The following is a 17,067-nucleotide window of genomic DNA, read 5'->3' on the forward strand; positions in this document are numbered from 1 at the left end:
GTTTTGAGGGATGTTACTGCTTGTTCTACCTCTACCTCCGTAATGTTCCCCTCCAGAGATTCCCTTTGCTGTTCTGTTAGACTAGGTAGGCTTAGTCTCTCCAGGAGGCTCGCTCCACCGTCTGGTACCAGGCCCTTATCTGCTGTGTATAGTTCTTTGTAGAAGCTTTTGAACACCTCCAAGATTTTTTTGTTTTCAGCGTGTTTTGTTGGTACCATCTGTGATCGCTTCTATTGAGGTGGCAATCAGTGAATACCTTGCCTTCAATCACAACGCGGAGACCAACAAGGGGAACCTATGGGACGCCCTAAAGGCCATAATAAGGGGTAAACTCCTAAACATCAAATCCAGGATGAATAAAGTCAGGACAAAAAAAATTAATGATCTAGAAATCCAGATCAAAGATCTAGAGAGGGGCCACTGCGCAAACCTGGCAGACAAAAACACTCTGACTGACCTGACCAAACGGAAGTATGAGCTCAATAAAATTCTGAGCGAAAGGGCAGGTACATGGATCAACAAATATGCATCCATCAACCTATCCTCAGCCAATAAAGCAGGGAAGGCATTAGCCGCATACCTGAAAGCAAAACCCTGCGCTTTAATTTCAAGGAGCTCTCTCCTTGTGCCCCCTCTCCGCTCGTGGCCACGCAGGCTCCTGCCCTCTGCCTCCTTTTCTTTGTATCTTTATCTTTTCGCTGTAACCCTGCATGATCACCCTGCTGTACAATCCTATTTATTTCTAACCACTAAAACCAGGTTCATTCTGCTTGAATATGCACATGTTTACAGTTAATATGCAGTATAGTTTCATGTAAACTCGTGTCTGCAGATGACTCCTGAATCCTTGGGACATACATTTCACACCCTGCCACTGAAGGGCGATACATAGGGGTACACCTCATTTGTATTACACCAGGTTCTGACTTGGACCACGATGAATGGGTTACCTATACCTTGCGTGTGTTACTTATTTCCTTACATCTAAGCCACATGTGACATTTGGTTGGAACAGAAATGTCTGAGGGAAATTGTCGAATCCTGTACTAGAAATGCTCCCTCGGTGGAGTAACGAAACTGATGAATATGCATGCCTTCTCCTCACACTGATGGGCCTTTTTTTTGGGCAACATTCCTGTTTCTAGTAGACTTATATTGCGAAAGGCAGAGTGGGGAAATTTAACTCGACAATTTTGTATATTTTTTTTTTTATCTTAGAAGCACCGCGGCGAGGAGCAGTCGGGCATTGTACTTGCTCTACGTAAAATAGAAATCCTTCCCCTGTTCCCAGTCTCCTTCCACAAGTTTGTTGCCTGCTTTATTACCATGCAGCTAGATTCGGGAAGGAAAGTAGTGCTCATCCTTCGAGTACATTATGCAGCCTTGCATCATTTAGGAAATCAAATAAGTGCCTGTATTTTGTAACTTATTTCTGTTTGATGTTTCTTGGGTTACGGAAGGCAATATGGTGAATAACCATTGGTTATTTTTCTCTTTTCGGAAAATGTTGTTTTTAGGTGCAGCTAAAGACAGCCTGTCAGAGCGCCACGTCAAAAACCTGCTGAGAAAGAGGGTGCGGGTCAGCATCCTTTATCCATTGGTGGGCTAGGGTCAATTTAGCCATAATTTGAAAAGAGGGTCCTTCACATTTTAGATCAGAGCATGGGCATATTTCAGTCTTACAGCTGGCTCTTAGGTGAGATGGTCCCCGGCAAAGAGAGACTCTCCACCCACCACCCTTCAGATGCAGCGCACGGACAGCCCAGACTCCCCTCCGTAGATACTTATCCCTCTCGTCTTCTCCTCCACATTTGTCATCTGCCTGACACACAACGGCTTGCCCCCACACATGCCACTCATCCCCGTTTATTCTACAGCTCCAGCCACCACTGAGGCTTTTTGTTTCCAGGGCTGTTTATGCTTGTGTCTGACCATCTTCCTTCACTAGGGGCACGCACCTCTCAAAAAGTGCTGTGAGTGGCTCCTGGTCGTCAGGGTCACAGTGCACAGCTTCACCCCGTGGAGTTGCACATCCCCAAGTGGAACAGGTCTCTACGCTGGCGCTATTAATTGGTAGGGCACTGGATACAGCAGAGTAACTTATTTTTTTCTTTGGAGCTATTATATGCAGGTGATTGCAAGTTTAATGCGTATGTGCAAACGTGGGTTACATACAAATATACTTGATACAGTTATCGTTTTTACTCCGAGTTGTAGGTCTTTTTACAGTGGATATGTACAGTGGATATGACTTGGTGGCCTGAGTGCCTCGGCCCCCCTCCCTCTCCAAAAAAACTTAAGAGTTTGGGCGTATGGCTAGATCCTAGTCTGGATTTTCGAGTGCATGCTCGTAAGGTCATGGCTACGTGTTATGGTCTGCTCAGACTCCTAAGGAAGGTCCTGGCCCTTCTTCCTCCCGAGGCCAGACGCCTCCTAGTCCAGACACTAATTTTATCACGTTTGGACTATGCGAATGCGGTTTATCTGGGTGCACCTCAGGGAACCATCAAAATCTTACAAACGGTTCAGAACTGCGCGGCCCGACTTCTCATGGATGTCCCTAGACGTAGCTCTGCTAAGACGGCACTGCGACTTCTACACTGGCTGCCGGTGCAGGAAAGGGTCTGGTTTAAGGCCATGTGCATGGTCCATAAGTCAACCACTGATAATGGCCCGGCCCTCATGCGCCCTATGTTTCATCACCACCAGATCACGCGATCTCTCAGATCAAATCACATAAAATTGCTGATAGCCCCTAGGATCAAACGGACACGCATGGGTGGCCGACGTTTTTCATTTCATGCAGCGAAATTTTGGAATCAGCTCCCTGACTATTCGGCTTGAATCTAATCCTCTTGCCTTCAGGAAACCGTTGAAGACCTTTCTTTTCCGTTGAGTGGTGAATACTTGTTTGGTCTTAAAGCGCTGGGATGCCTCCGGGTAGCCATGCGCTATACAAGCTCGTATTCATTCATTCATTATGATGGTGGCATCAGGCACCTGTGCATGTTTTAGTTCCATCCCTAGTGCAAACAGTGAAGGGATTTAGTCAAATCTGCTCGCATTACCAATGTGGGCCTTATAAGAGCTGCGTGGCTGCTGCACCCCACAGAGGGAGGTTGCGGGGTATGGCAGTCCCACGAGAGATTGCTGCATTCTTGTGACTGCAGTTCTGTCTTCAGTTGTGCGCATTGCGTGTTAGTACTAAGCAAGTGCTGCAAGCCGAGCACACTCAGTCGGGCCGTGCAACAGCTGTCCTTTCCCACTGATGCTGTTTGCACCTTCAGCCGTAAAAATACTAACTGGTAAAGCCTGAGAGCAGTCACTGTGTTTCCTCTTGGCAGTGCAGCGCATCACACCGCACCGTCCAATGACCACTAGGGACATAAATTGACCCTCAGCAAAAGAGAGAACAAGCATTTTCAATACAATAGGTCTCGCATTTATTCGAGTTTGAGCTATTGACCTAGCAAATGCCTTTTATTTAAGTTTTAAAAACAAAGATAAAAGGCATGGTCATTTGCATTGTCAATAGCTTAAACTCGTATAAATGCGAGACCTATTGCATTGCCAATGCTTGTTTCAGCTGGCATCCGGGTCCCCTTGCAGAAGCTAACGACTCCTTCCTGCAGGATTGGAGTCAATTTCGTGGGTATGCCTACCCCCCATACTCCATGATAGACACACAGCATTGCTTAGGATAGAGAAGGCGGAGGTGGCCTTGGTGAATCCGCTTTGGAGAGCGCAAGTCTGGTATCCAGTTCTGGAACTTTCTATGGCTCCAACTTGCCCTGACTCCTTGTCTTCTGATTAATCCGCATGGCAACTTGCACCCACTAGTGCAGAAGGTGTCACTGTGGCTCATGATTTGGAGGATTACAAGGGACATTGGGAATTCCTGGGCTTTTCGTTGGGGGCTGCCTCCCTCATCAGAAGAGCCTGAGCAGATTCCGCGGTCAAGAGGTATAGCTCTGTGTGGAAACTGGTTACGCTGGTTTGTGTGACTTGATTTGGATCCTATGGGGGTGGATATAGTGCATATCCTCAACTTCTTGGCCGAACTGGTGGACAGAGGTCCGGCCTACTGCACTATCAATGCAAGCAGATTGGCAATCTCTACGGGTCAGGGCCCTATACATGCATTCTGGTGTGGGGGAACATCCATTGGTTTGCAGACTCCTGAGGCGCATTCCGTTGTCTCTTGCACCGCAACCTAGGTACATTTTCCTACGGGATGTCAATGTGGTGCTTCAGTTACTGTTATCCTGACAGTATAGCGCATACCTTTCCTGTAAGGAATTAACCGGTAAGTTGGTGATTCTGCTAAGTCTCATCTCCTGTAAATGAGATTCTGATGTCCATGCCTGGACGCTTCAGCACGCACCTTTCCTCTAGATGGGGTGTCTTTCACTATTGCTAGACGCACCGTCGTTCACTACCCGCCTATTCTGGGTCATAAAAGCTGTGAGTGGTGCGCTACCTCAGAGTGTACAAGTCTGTGATGCAGGAATATTGACCACCGGGCACAGCACAACTATTTATTTCACTTAAGAAGCCAGTCTAGGCATGTATTGCCCATTGGGTGAGATGGGTACTGCAAGAAGCAGGTATTGATTGATACCTCATTCTTTGGAGAACACTCCACAAGAGGGGCTTTGGCCTTTAATGCCTTCTCTCTGGGGAGCCGTCTGCAGGACCTTCTCGGAGCTGCTGATTGGTTCTTGGATTCCACTTTTAAAACATTTTAGTTCAAATCAATCACTAGCATAGCTTCACAGGTGGTCGACCAGCAACTAGCGTAATATGAGCCTCTGGTCCTGTCCTGTCATAACATTTCCTAGCTATTGTGAAGGAAAGTTTCAATTCTATTAAGGACTCGTAGGTGAGGATAAGGATTATCCCTCTCAGCTGCATTATCAACAGTTATCCTCCCAGAACCACTGAGATCCTCAGCGTTGAGTAAGTATGTGGGTATTGAAGGACAAGGTTACAGTTGAGCATTGTCTGTGATATTTCCATAACTGGTCTGTTTCTGACCGGATGAATCTGTTGCATTAGTAAAGTTCTGGATAGTTAATTCTACTACCAAGAATTGTTGCATATTTAAGGTACGGTTTTATAGGGAATTTAGGGTATCTGTTTGTATTTCTACAGGAGCAGATCAGAAGCAAGGCTATTGATTGGAAAGTGTGATTCAGGATGTTTACTCGAAGAAATAGGAAGTGCTATTCCTTGATGTTGCTTATATGGGACTGACACTATGGGTGTTTTGTTTACTGTTTGCAAAGACTCATGTAGTCTTTGATGAAAACATGATGTTAAGTGCTGAGTGGAATAAATGAAAGCGAAAAGCATAATCCTTACTTCAAACTTTCCTCAAATTAAAAATTTTCAGTGAATTTCTAGGGTTTTTAGTTTAACGTAAACTAAGATTTGATTGTCCTACTTAACTGTAATTTTATCCCTGGTTTTGTGGAGAAAAAAATGTGTGTATATGTGTGTATGTATATGTGTATATATATGTGTGTATATATATATATATATATATATATATATATATCGAAGAGTCCTGACCGCCAAAGGTAGCGGTTTTCAGCAGGCGTAGACCTCGACTCCAATACTCGATGTTTAGTAAAATATCAAACACCAAAGAAGCCACATCACTAGTTCCAGTGCCAGCAATCCATATTTATTCCAGCAAAGTGCAAGAGCGAGTGCCCTCCCTGACGCGTTTCGCTCCGCAGGCGGAGCTTGATCACATGACGCGTCAGGAGTAGGCAGTGCAATAAATTGAGGTTAAAAGCCCAAGCGCCTAAAGAAACAGGACGCAAGGGTTGCAACAAAGCAAATAAGCCACCATTTCACAATTCAAGCAATAGTGGAGAAGCATGGCTCAGTGGTTAGAGGCGGCAGACCCGGAAGCTGAGATCGGCCGTGGACCAGGGTTCGATTCCCCACCTCGGCGGGTCTCGGGCTCAAAATTCCACGGACTCGACAATTCTCGCTCCGGTGCCTACTCGACTCACGGAGTCACACTCTGCGACTCTGGGCAATAGCTTGCTTAATCTCCACTACGGCCCCTCGCGGCGGGATGCCTGGCTTTCACCTTGTGGATACCCTGCTGGGATATCTCACAGGGGAATACCATGACGGGTTCCCTAAGCAAGCGCCTTGAGACCCCTGGATGATTCGTGCGCTATATAAATCTAAATACATTTACATTTACATTTACATAGTGCAAATAGATTGTTTTTTGTATATAAACATAAAGACACAGAGCATAGTGCTCAAATGACATATAGGGATAGGATCAAATGATATATCTAAAAAACAATCTAAGAAAGTAAATCAACTATGATAGATTGATTTTGTCATGATCAACACAACCATTGAAATGAATAATAAAACCATAATAAAAAACACTTCGTAAAATTGTCACGAACAATAATGAAAATACAACGTGTGCTCAAAACGTCCAATGCAAGGGCACCAAAACATTCTTTTCCATGGTTGAACAGACAAATCATACTCCCTAGCCAAAACGTTTTTTCATCCCCTATCATTAATATATTAAATGTCCATGTGTCACAAAAGTGCCCAAGTGCTAAAGTGCAAGTGCTTTAAAACAATTTCATATTTAGATGAAATATTTTTTAGGCTACAGAGGAATCACTTTGAAAACCTGCAAATGAGAACAAAAAAAGGCATAGTTCAAAAATCAAATATACCATGTATAAATGAATTAATCAGAAACAGAGATTCCCAAGGAATATAAATCAAACTGAGACAACTGAATTCAAATAGGTCAAGGCAAAACACACACAATTTACAGACAATTATGTAATTCATCAAAAGCATTTAACCCATTGGGGGACCGGGTATCAAGCAAAAGTATGAAATATGCTTCCCTTTGGCGCAACAGTTTTTCACGATCACCTCCTCTGCCTGGGTTGGCTACAGAACACAAAAGGGTGTATGTAAGGTCTTTTAATTTCCTCTCGTACAGCTTTGAAGTGGCGAGCCACTGGGTAATTCATATCGGAATTAACTATGGCCCGGATGTGCTGCAGTATACGCTCGTTCGCTGGTAATTTGGTGCTTCCAATATAGGATAGTGAACATGTGCAGGTCAGCTGGTAGACTACAAAATCACTGCGACATGTCAGATGTTCTCTTATTGGAATAGAACTGTCATTGAAAGCTGATGTGTAATGTGTGCCATTAACCGCAAAAGTGCAGGCACGACAGGAAGTGCACCTAAAAAAACCAGGTTTATTGAGCCAATTAGTTATAGATGAAAGTTCAGGTTGGGTTCTATCTAATGAATCTTTCATAGCAGGAGCCCTCCTAAAAGTAATGGCTGGTGATTTAGGTAAAAATGGGGCAAGAATCACATCCGTTAATACAATTGGCCACTCCGATCTGATGATATTGCTGATCTTAGACGTTTGAGAGCAGTAGGTGGTGATAAAGCGAATTGAGCCCTGTTCTTTGGATTCCAGGATCTCTTTGTTTTTAGGAATTAAGAGTTCCTCACGGGGGCGAGCAAGTACCTTAGTAAGAGCCTGATCTAAAATAACTTTGCTGTAGCCACGTCTGAGGAATCTTGCCCTGGATTCCATTAAGCATTGATTTAGGATATCAGGACTGCTGCAGATGCGTTTGATCCGGATAAATTCACCCAAGGGAATGCTATTGATTGTGTGTGGAGGATGGGCACTACGGGTATATATATATATATATATATATATATATATATATATATATATATATATATATATATATATATATATATATATATATAATATTTATTTGTTCAAAATCGCAAATCTCAGAATTCTTCACCGATTGCTTTGAAATTTTGACACGTTAGATTCGAATACACGCGTGTCTTTAATCGAAAGCCCAACAGACACAGAACAGACGCATAAAAATGTGAATAGAAAGTTGGGATGAATTAAACCATGGGCTTGATTGGCGCTTTGCCAGTTACGGTCAGTATTAGATCTCCAAGTATTTCCTATTTGTGGGTGCTTAAGGTAGAGGCAGTCATCCAGTACCTCAACATACAGATCATCCGATCCTATAACGTCCTACCAAATCCTAGCACACCACAGTACATATTTTAACAGGTTAAGTAATTCCCAGTATTAGACATGAGCATTGACACCATATATCATTTTAATGTATTTCGATTGTTCAGGTTCCAGCCGACAAGTGTTTCGTCGCTCGGGAAGAATTACCCGCGACTTCCTCAGGGCTGGAAAGACACATACAAATAATACAGTGTAAGCCCCAGAGACAGTGGGCATTCATAATATCATACATATATCTCTAGACCTATATTTTTCACACTCCTGCATGTGGCATACGTGGTCCCTGCCAATGCAGGTACCAGACTATCCATGACAGTGAGGGAAATAGAGAGATACATGGTAGAACCAGGAATCCATGGCAAATTAAAGCTAAGAGCGGCATAATCAATGATGGTCGTGTTCGTGAAGAAAAATTATATATATCAACATCTTTTCGTGCGTTTCAAAAATACGGGGGGTGGTATATAGATTTCTTCAAATGAATATTGTGAGAATCCCGAGTAATAGATGTAATCTACGCAAAGCACAAGAACTGAGGCAAGCCCCAGGCCTACCTTAACAGTATGCTCAAAGTGAATTCCGCCTAAAGTAAATAATAGTGACAAGGGTACTCCGTAATAGATCACATCCATCAGTTGTTGTTGGTGTGCTAGGATTTGGGCCACGGCAGTACTGGTTCCAAGAACTTCTATTACTATCACAGGACCAGCCGATCCGTCTTCTTTCAACACCCACAATGTTGTCGAGGAACAAAGGTCAGGTGCTTCACCCGGACCCTCAATCTCTACATTTAGACGCATGGCTCCTGATTTCTTAGAATTCAAGGACCTTAACATCCCTCAGGACTGTCTTGACATCTTGACAAAATCGCGAGCTCCGAGCACAATTAGGACTTATCGTATAAAATGGAAGTGTTTTTGCAGTTGGTGCGAGGCTAACAATGTTCACCCGGTGGAAGATACTGCGGAACATCCGCCCTTATTTGCTATATCTGGTGAGGTCTAGAATCACTTTTTCATCAGTCAAAGTCCAATTAGCCGCACTTTCCAGATTCAGAAAGGGCGCTAAGCTTTTTCTTTATGCTCATCCTCATTGATCAAACAATTCATGAAAGGACTTTTCCAAGCGTTTCCTCCGGTACGGCCTCCTCCGCCAGAGTGGGAACTTAACACTGTCCTGACACAACTAATGAAACACCCATTTGAGTCAATCCACAAGGCCGAACTCCAATTTCTCACCTGGAAAGTTGCCTTACTTTTGGCTCTTACATCTGCTACAAGAGTGTGAATTTCAGGCCTTCACTATAAAGGAACCACTTTTACATTTCCCTCAGGATTACGTGACCCTCCGGACTAATCCTACATTCATACCTAAACTACCCTCAGTTTCACCTCAATCAACCGGTGAGATTAAGGACTTTCTTTCCAAATCCGTCTACACCAGCGAAAAGAGCCTTACTTTCTGTTGATATCAAAAGATGTATAAAATTCTACCTACTAAAAATAGAGCATTAGAAAATCCGACCAGTTGTTCGTGGTTTACGGCCAAGCTAATCTGGGAACTGCAGTCACAAAAGCCACAATTGCCAGATGGATAGCATCTAAAATCCATTTCTGCCATGACCAGGCTAACCGGCCATTGCTAAGGAGAGCCAAGGCCCACTCCACAAGAACTGTGGCAGCATCTACAGCGTTGTTTGCTGGAGTGACTCTAGAAAATATCTGTCGTGCTGTGACATGGAAGAATGTCCACACGTTCACGAAGCATTACTGCCTTCAGTCTACACATCGACAGGCTGCAGCGGTTGGACAGGCTGTCCTACGCCATCTTTTTCTTTGAGGTCAGTTTGAGGTACCCTTTCTGTCTTTTAAATGCTATCTGTGGCTGTCATTATTCATGAGACAGACAATTTTCTGCAATTATAACCTGTTTGGATGTATATAATATGTTATAGTGATATTACTGTGCATGATTCATTTCACTTTGTATGTGACATGCTTTTAAATTTTAAAGTTTGGTTTATTATATCTTTTGTTAACAAGTTATGGATGCAATTGGGAGTTTATCAGTACTAGTCTCCGACCATCCGCAACCGACTGTTTACTTGGTCTACTGCTTGCTACTCTGATTCAGGCATGTGAATCTATGAAAGATACCCCAATACTGGATAAGAAAACAAGTTACTTACCTGTAACTACAGTTAACCAGTATTGGTATCTTTCATAGATTCACATGCACCTACCCTCCTCCCCGTACAGTAAGTTCTCTGTTTCGTGACACTTACTTCCCACTTGTGCTAAGGAAAATGTGAGGGGAACTGGCTCTGCTGAGCGTGTTCTAGAGGGTGCTGATTGGTTGGGACCAATTTGTGGGGTCTTTTAGCATAATGATGTAGATGGGCTACTAAGATGTAGGCCTCAGGCCTTTTCCTTGGGGCCTACTACTACTAATATTTACTTTTGACACTACTTTTGTATTTACCGTGGGACTCCCGCCTCGGCGACGGGGAATGATTCAGGCATGTGAATCTATGAAAGATACCAATACTGGATAACTGTAGTGGCTACACCCGGACTTCGAAACTTATTCATATTTCTCGGGGCCCCACAGGGTGTACTCCAGGCTGGATTATGTCTTCCTTCCCTGTCATGCCCTTAGCGTTACGGATGTGGCGGAGTATCATGCGCGGGGAATTTCGGACCACTCTCCTCTTCTGGTGAAAATTGGGAGGAGACGCAAAGCTGGGGGCAGGTGATGGCGTCTGACGGAATGGGACCTTCAGAAAAAGGATCTGTTACGGGGACTCAGAACGGACACAAAGGTATATTTCGCAGAAAATGTACTATTGGTCCAATCAGGGGTGATTTGATGGGAAGCTTTTAAGGCGGTCCTGCGCGATAGAGCCTAGAACAGGATAACATGGGGAAAAAAGGAAAACACAGACTGAACTGCAAGCTTTAGAAACTCGTATCCTGGAGCTGGAGCGACGACAGGTGGTTGACCGCAACGCGCAGACTCTTAGGGTTTTACTGGATACACAGCAACAGTATAGGGCTCTAGTGACAGGGGAAGCTAAAGTTCAAGTGCAGGCTACTCTCCACAGACTCTACGATGTAGGGGATAAGCCTGGGAAGCTCCTGGCGTGGCTGAGCCGCAGAGAGTAAGATGCGCGTTCGGTGGAACAAGTGATAGATGGACAGGGACAACTTAGGAGGACGGATGCCCAAATAGTTCAAGCATTCGCCGAATATTACGAAAGTTTTTACAAGGCCAGAGACCTGGGAATGACAGAAGATTATAACGCTGCACCTAGACAGCATTGAAACCCCCGTTTTGACTGAGGAGGATCAGATGAGCCTGGAAAGGGAGATAACGATCACGGAGATCAGAGAGGCCTTAGCTAGGCTGCGCCGGGGGAGTCCCCAGGTCCAAATGGATTCCCTGCGGAATTCTTTAAAAAAAAAAAACTGCAGATTTACTCAGTGGCCACCTGCTCGCCCTGTTTGCTGGGGCAGTCCAAGAGGGCATGCTACCGCAGGACCTTTATATGGCCCCAATTATTCCCATCCACAAGCAGGGGAAACCCCCGAAGACTGCGTGTCCTATCCCCCTTCTCACTCCTGAACGTGGAGGTTAAACTCCTGGCGATGATTTTGTTGCTTCGGCTAAGGCGGGTGATCCCGGATCTGGTCCACTTGGACCAGACAGGCTTCCTGCCGGACAGGGCCACTAGGCTAAATTTGAGGAGGACCCGTAAGTGGCTGATGGAGGTGCATATCAGACAGGAGCCCCACATGTTCCTGTCTCTGGACGCGGAAAAGGCGTTTGACGCAGTACACTGGCCCTTCCAGGAGGGAGTATTGATCAAGTTTGGGTTTGGTCCCAAGCTCAGGAAATGGGTGAACTTTCTATATGCAGACCCGAGAGCTAGAGTGAGGGTCAATGGGGTGCAGTCTGTGGACTTCCCTATAAGGGGGACCCGGCAGGGGTGCCCCCTCTCTCCCCTTTTGTTCGCCCTTACCATAGAGATAGTGGCGTGTGAAATAAGACGGGAAGAAGGAATAAGGGGGTTTAAAATCAAGCAGGCGGATACGTCCGAGGAAAAGATTTCCTTATACGCGGATGACACATCCTCCTGTATGTTACCCACCCAACCGCTTCGACTCCACTGCTATTTAACCTACTGGGCCGATATGGCTCCTATTCAGGGTACACAATAAACTGGCACATGTCAATTTTGTATAGCCCTTCAGAGGGGGAGGTTTGGCCTCCCTTACCTGGCGCTCTTCGGGTCACGGATGAAGGGTTTACATATTTGGGGATATACGTGACCAAGGATAAAACAATTTCCTATCAGAGAAACATTCAGCGCGTACTCACGAATTTCGTTAAAGACGCAGCTAGATGGAAGACACTCTCCCTCGCCATTTTATGCCGTGCTGCATTGTTCAAAGTGATAACGCTACTGCGGTTTCTTTATGTCTTACAGAATGAATATATCCCCCTCCTCCGACCGAAATCTTAAAGATATAAACGCCGAACTCCGGTCTATGCTTTGGCTGGGGAAACAATCCAGGATAGCCATACAGACTGTGCAGAGGAATCAGTATAATGGGGGGGATCTCGTTACCAAATATTGAAGCGTACTATTGGGCAGAACACTTATCGCCGATAAATGACTGGCTTCATGCCTCGGCGGACCACCCCACATATAGACTGGAGAGAGGGATGAAGGCGCAACGCACCTGCTTGCATTACATCTATGGGGGTAGAGGAAAAGAGAAGCTGCTCTCAGCAACCCGGGTTAGAGTAGAGATGTGGGTGAGAGCAACCAAGGTGATTGGTTGGACACACAAACCAATGAAACAAACCCCGATATGGCACTGCGCATGGCTAAGGGAGCTGCATAAGTTGAGAGGGTTTAAAAGGGGGGATGACATTGGCATCTCCGTACTGGGGGACTTGTTGAAAAGGGGGGAGCTGAAGTCCTTCCAGATGCTGAGGGTGGAACACAGACTGCATCACTCCCAATACCTGCAATATGCTCAGCTGCGCCATGCCTGGAGGGCGGAGGTGGCATTATCGTGCCCCCTACCCGAGTATGCCCCGCTTGAGGGTAGTCTACTGCAGGAGCACGTGGCCAGTAAATTAGTCTCTCTGACCTATAAAACTTTGATTAACAATATGCCAGATAGACTGGTAAAATTGAGAGAAGCATGGGAACTAAATCTGGGGGAGATGGACACCCTCGACTGGGAGACAGCCCTGATGCATCCCAGGGAGATCGCAAAAAAGTCCCACCTTAGGCTTATACAATATAAAATTCTGTATAGGAGCTATTACGATAGACAGCGATTGCACAGAATGGGGCACGCCAGTGATACCAACTGTTTGAGATGTGGACATGTGAAGGGAGACTTTTATCATACTATTTGGGAATGTTGTGTAATCCAGGAGTACTGGGCTAATTTCTTAAGAGAAATAAGTGAGATACTGGAGACGCCTCTCCCAGCGGACCCTGAACTAGTTCTTTTGGGCATAACAACCGATGTGGATCTGACGCGCCCACTTCTGATATTTGTGACACTGGCTCTGGTGGTGGCTAAGCGGGATGTGGCCTGGGGGTGGGGTGCTCCCACACCTCCCAAGCTAGATGATTGGAGAAGGGGCATGGACATGTACATGGCTGCTGAGAGGGGCACCTACAAGGACAGGGGGTGTTCCAAGAAGTTTACTAGAGTATGGGGGAAATGGAGACAATATCATGGATTGGATGGGGGACTGTGATGAGAGGGGGGGAGGTCACTCTGTTATCCCAGTTACAGGCATGGAGTTCCCTGACTAATGTGTGTAATATAGAGACAGGTGAGGCATCGTGTTATCAATGTGTAGGAATGCTGGTGAGACTTTGGGCACGGGGGTTGGAGGGAGGAGGGTGGATGGGGGCAGGGTATGGAGAACGGATTCATGTGACATGCTAGTTATGTTTATGCACTTTGAAAAAAAGCAAATAAAAATATCCTTTTTTTAAAAATACTGGCTAACTGTAGTTACAGGTAAGTAACTTGTTTTCTTCTCTCTGGTCTCCATTAGTACAGCATACAGTCGACTGTTTCTTTATCTACATTCGAGCCAAGGAATTAGTTTTGGCATCTTGTTTTTTTTCAGCAGGGAAAGGGGGATCTACACTGGTTCAGATTTGTTGTGTATTATGTGCTGCCTCCCAAAGATTTTGTGGACCAAATTTGGGCACTTTGAAGAAGATAGACCAAAACTAACTGAACAAAAAAGTAGTAAATATTTGTGTTTTTTCAAGTATGTAAATATAGAGGATATGCAACTGCTAGAAACATGTCAGGTGAAATAAAGTGTTCCTCAGAGCACCAGAAAATTAGTAGTTTTTACATTGTAAATAAACGTAGATATCTCTTTTTTGACTTGTGTCCGTTTCATTTAACATGCATTACTTATTTGTTGTCCTTTAGCCACCACACGCTCCGTATATGAGAAGAAGCTCAAACAGCTGCTGGATCAGAGTCCACCAGTGCCACAGACAAGGCAGAATGGGAACGGAGACATGGAGCAGTATTCGGACAGTGAAGAGGAAGGTAGAAACTCTAGTTTGCTGCAATAAATAATTAGTTTATTCCTATATTGATAATATGACCACATGGTGACAAATCATTTAATCAAAACTGTAACATGAGTCAGCAGTTTCTTTGTATATAATAGGTGTGAGAAACGTGCAAACTACAGAGGCGTTCTCTGCATATTTACACGTTTCCCCTTTCCTTTTAATTCTTGTAAAACATGTTACTCCCCAAAAACTCACTTGGTTACACAAGTAACCAGCAATTCTGCAGACCTAGTTTCTAATATTGTTAGGTCGAACCTACCTGACCGCACAAGCTGCCTGGTTGCAAAAGAACTATTAGCTTACCATCTTGCAGTGGGCATAAAGCCCACACATTGCTTATCATAGGTTGGGTTTATTTTCAGTTATTTGTTTGATTCTTCGATTGCTTGCCTTGTCCATGTTGTGACTGTCCCTTCCTTGGACCATAGCCTCTTTACTTGCGCCCTTCATCTAGTCACTTTCAAGGATTACCTTTTTAGGTCTCGTCTGGCGTTAGCAGCGCGCCTGTGGGAATCGCTTACTCGGAATTATGCAGGTTTTTTGCCTGCTGGATATTGGAAACCGTTTAAAACCGCTTCACCTCAAGAAAATGGAGGAAATGGCAGCGACTCACGCTTATGACGGAACCGCTCCGTCACGCCCCTCGGGTAGGCTGTGCTGGTGACGGAGCGGTTCCGTCATGGCCTGCGCGGCGTGTTCTATTGAGCGGGCGGGGCCATGACGGAACCGCTCCGTCACAAGCACAGCCCACCCGAGGGGCGTGATGGAGCGGTTCCGTCATAAGTGTCGGTGCGCCGCGCGCCCCCACCCCTTAGCACTGTGGCGGAATTGCCGCCGCAGCGAAGGGGTTAATGAAATCTTGTTTTGAAAGATACCGACCGAATATGAATCAACAATAAGAGAAAAACAAGCACAATGTGTTATTTATACCCCTTTGGTTTTGAAGCTTTTATAACATTAAAAAGAAGAAACTTGAGGCTTAAACGATTTATATGCATGAATTGAGCAGAGAAAGCACCGGTCGTCTCTCTGCTTCAGTGGCCTACATAAACCATTTTCTTTCCCCTCTGACTCTGTCCAAATATGCATTTATAATTGTGTGATTCCTACTGCACTACGTACATCCACAGATCGGGCTTTTTTCAATCTCTTCAAAATAAATAGACGTTGGCATTATTGTTGGAAGCTATTAAAAATGGGGTGGTGATAATTAACAACAACAATAAGAAGAATTCTCAATTCAAAGTTTGAAATCCATCCCTTCCTTTCATAGGTTTACAGGCCACGGACCCAACTATGTTTTAATCATTCCAGTCAAGCGAAATATTATAGAATTATAAAATATTAAACGTTTTTATAAGACCTGTGAGTAAGAGCATTGTAGCTTGGAGAGGTGGGTGGTTTGAATATTGGAGTGTCTTTTTCCGTAAATGTTCTGTTCTCTTCCGGGGACCAGGTGGGCCCAATCCGGGGAAGCCGCCCTTTCCAAATGCAGAAAAGGCCCATCCGAGTCCCAACCGCAGTGTAGATTTGAGATGTGTGACGCAGATATATCTTGCAAGGTGTTCAGAAAAGTAAAAATAGAAAGTAACTCGACACGCCCGCTTTTACTTTTCACGACACAGACTTTTTATTTCCATTTGTTTGTAATGTGTGATGTTTGTACTAAAAGCCCTGTTTAAATACGTCTCTCACCGTGCGTGAGAGTACAAGCTGGATGCAAAAAGAAAACGATGAGAAATAAAACAAGCATTGAAAATGCAATAGGTCTCACCTTTAAGTTAAAGCCATTTGCTTTGCTATACAATACCATTAGCAAGGCAAATGGCTTTAACTTAATCAAGGCGAGACCTATAGCATTTTTAAAGCTTGTTCTTTTTGCTTAAGCACTACACAAGAGTGCATGTGTTTTCCAGCTGTTGCACTCTTGTGCTTCTCTACCCTCCTCGCACCTCCTGTTGTGCTCTGTCTATGTGATTCTCTCCCCCACCAAGTACCCAGTGCGGCACTCTTACCTCTGGGCTTCTGTGATGTTCTCTCCTCCTTCCCCCTGCCCTTGGGTGCTACTGTGATCTTTTCTTTCCCCTTTCGCTCCTCTATTCCCACCCACAACACGTAGAGTGCTTTTTTATTTGAATTTTTTTAAAGGAGACTTTTTCACTACAATTCTTTTATGTACTGATTCAAGTAATGTCTGCCATCTTAGATTGTCAATGAAATATTTGAAGCAGATGGCACAAACGTCAATTCCACTTGTTGTGATGCATGTGTGTCAGTGGAATGAATCAACTGCCTGTGTGATTTAAAAAAAAAATAATAATAAAAATTATTTGA

At 44.6% G+C, this 17,067-nt stretch overlaps 1 protein-coding gene across 9 annotated transcripts in view; it reads left to right on the forward strand.

Moving 5' to 3' along the window:
* LEMD1 (LEM domain containing 1) overlaps positions 1-17,067 on the forward strand; it is a 561,429-nt gene that overhangs the window by 291,301 nt on the left and 253,061 nt on the right. For all 9 annotated transcript variants that reach the window (XM_078644617.1, XM_078644620.1, XM_078644619.1 and 6 more), the window contains exon 3: positions 14,582-14,704. In XM_078644617.1, the coding sequence (XP_078500743.1) occupies positions 14,582-14,704 (123 nt within the window). The remainder of the gene's footprint in view (positions 1-14,581; positions 14,705-17,067) is intronic.

The sequence above is a fragment of the Lissotriton helveticus genome, chromosome 5_1 (assembly GCF_964261635.1).
Source record: "Lissotriton helveticus chromosome 5_1, aLisHel1.1, whole genome shotgun sequence".
Classification (NCBI taxonomy): domain Eukaryota; kingdom Metazoa; phylum Chordata; class Amphibia; order Caudata; family Salamandridae; genus Lissotriton; species Lissotriton helveticus.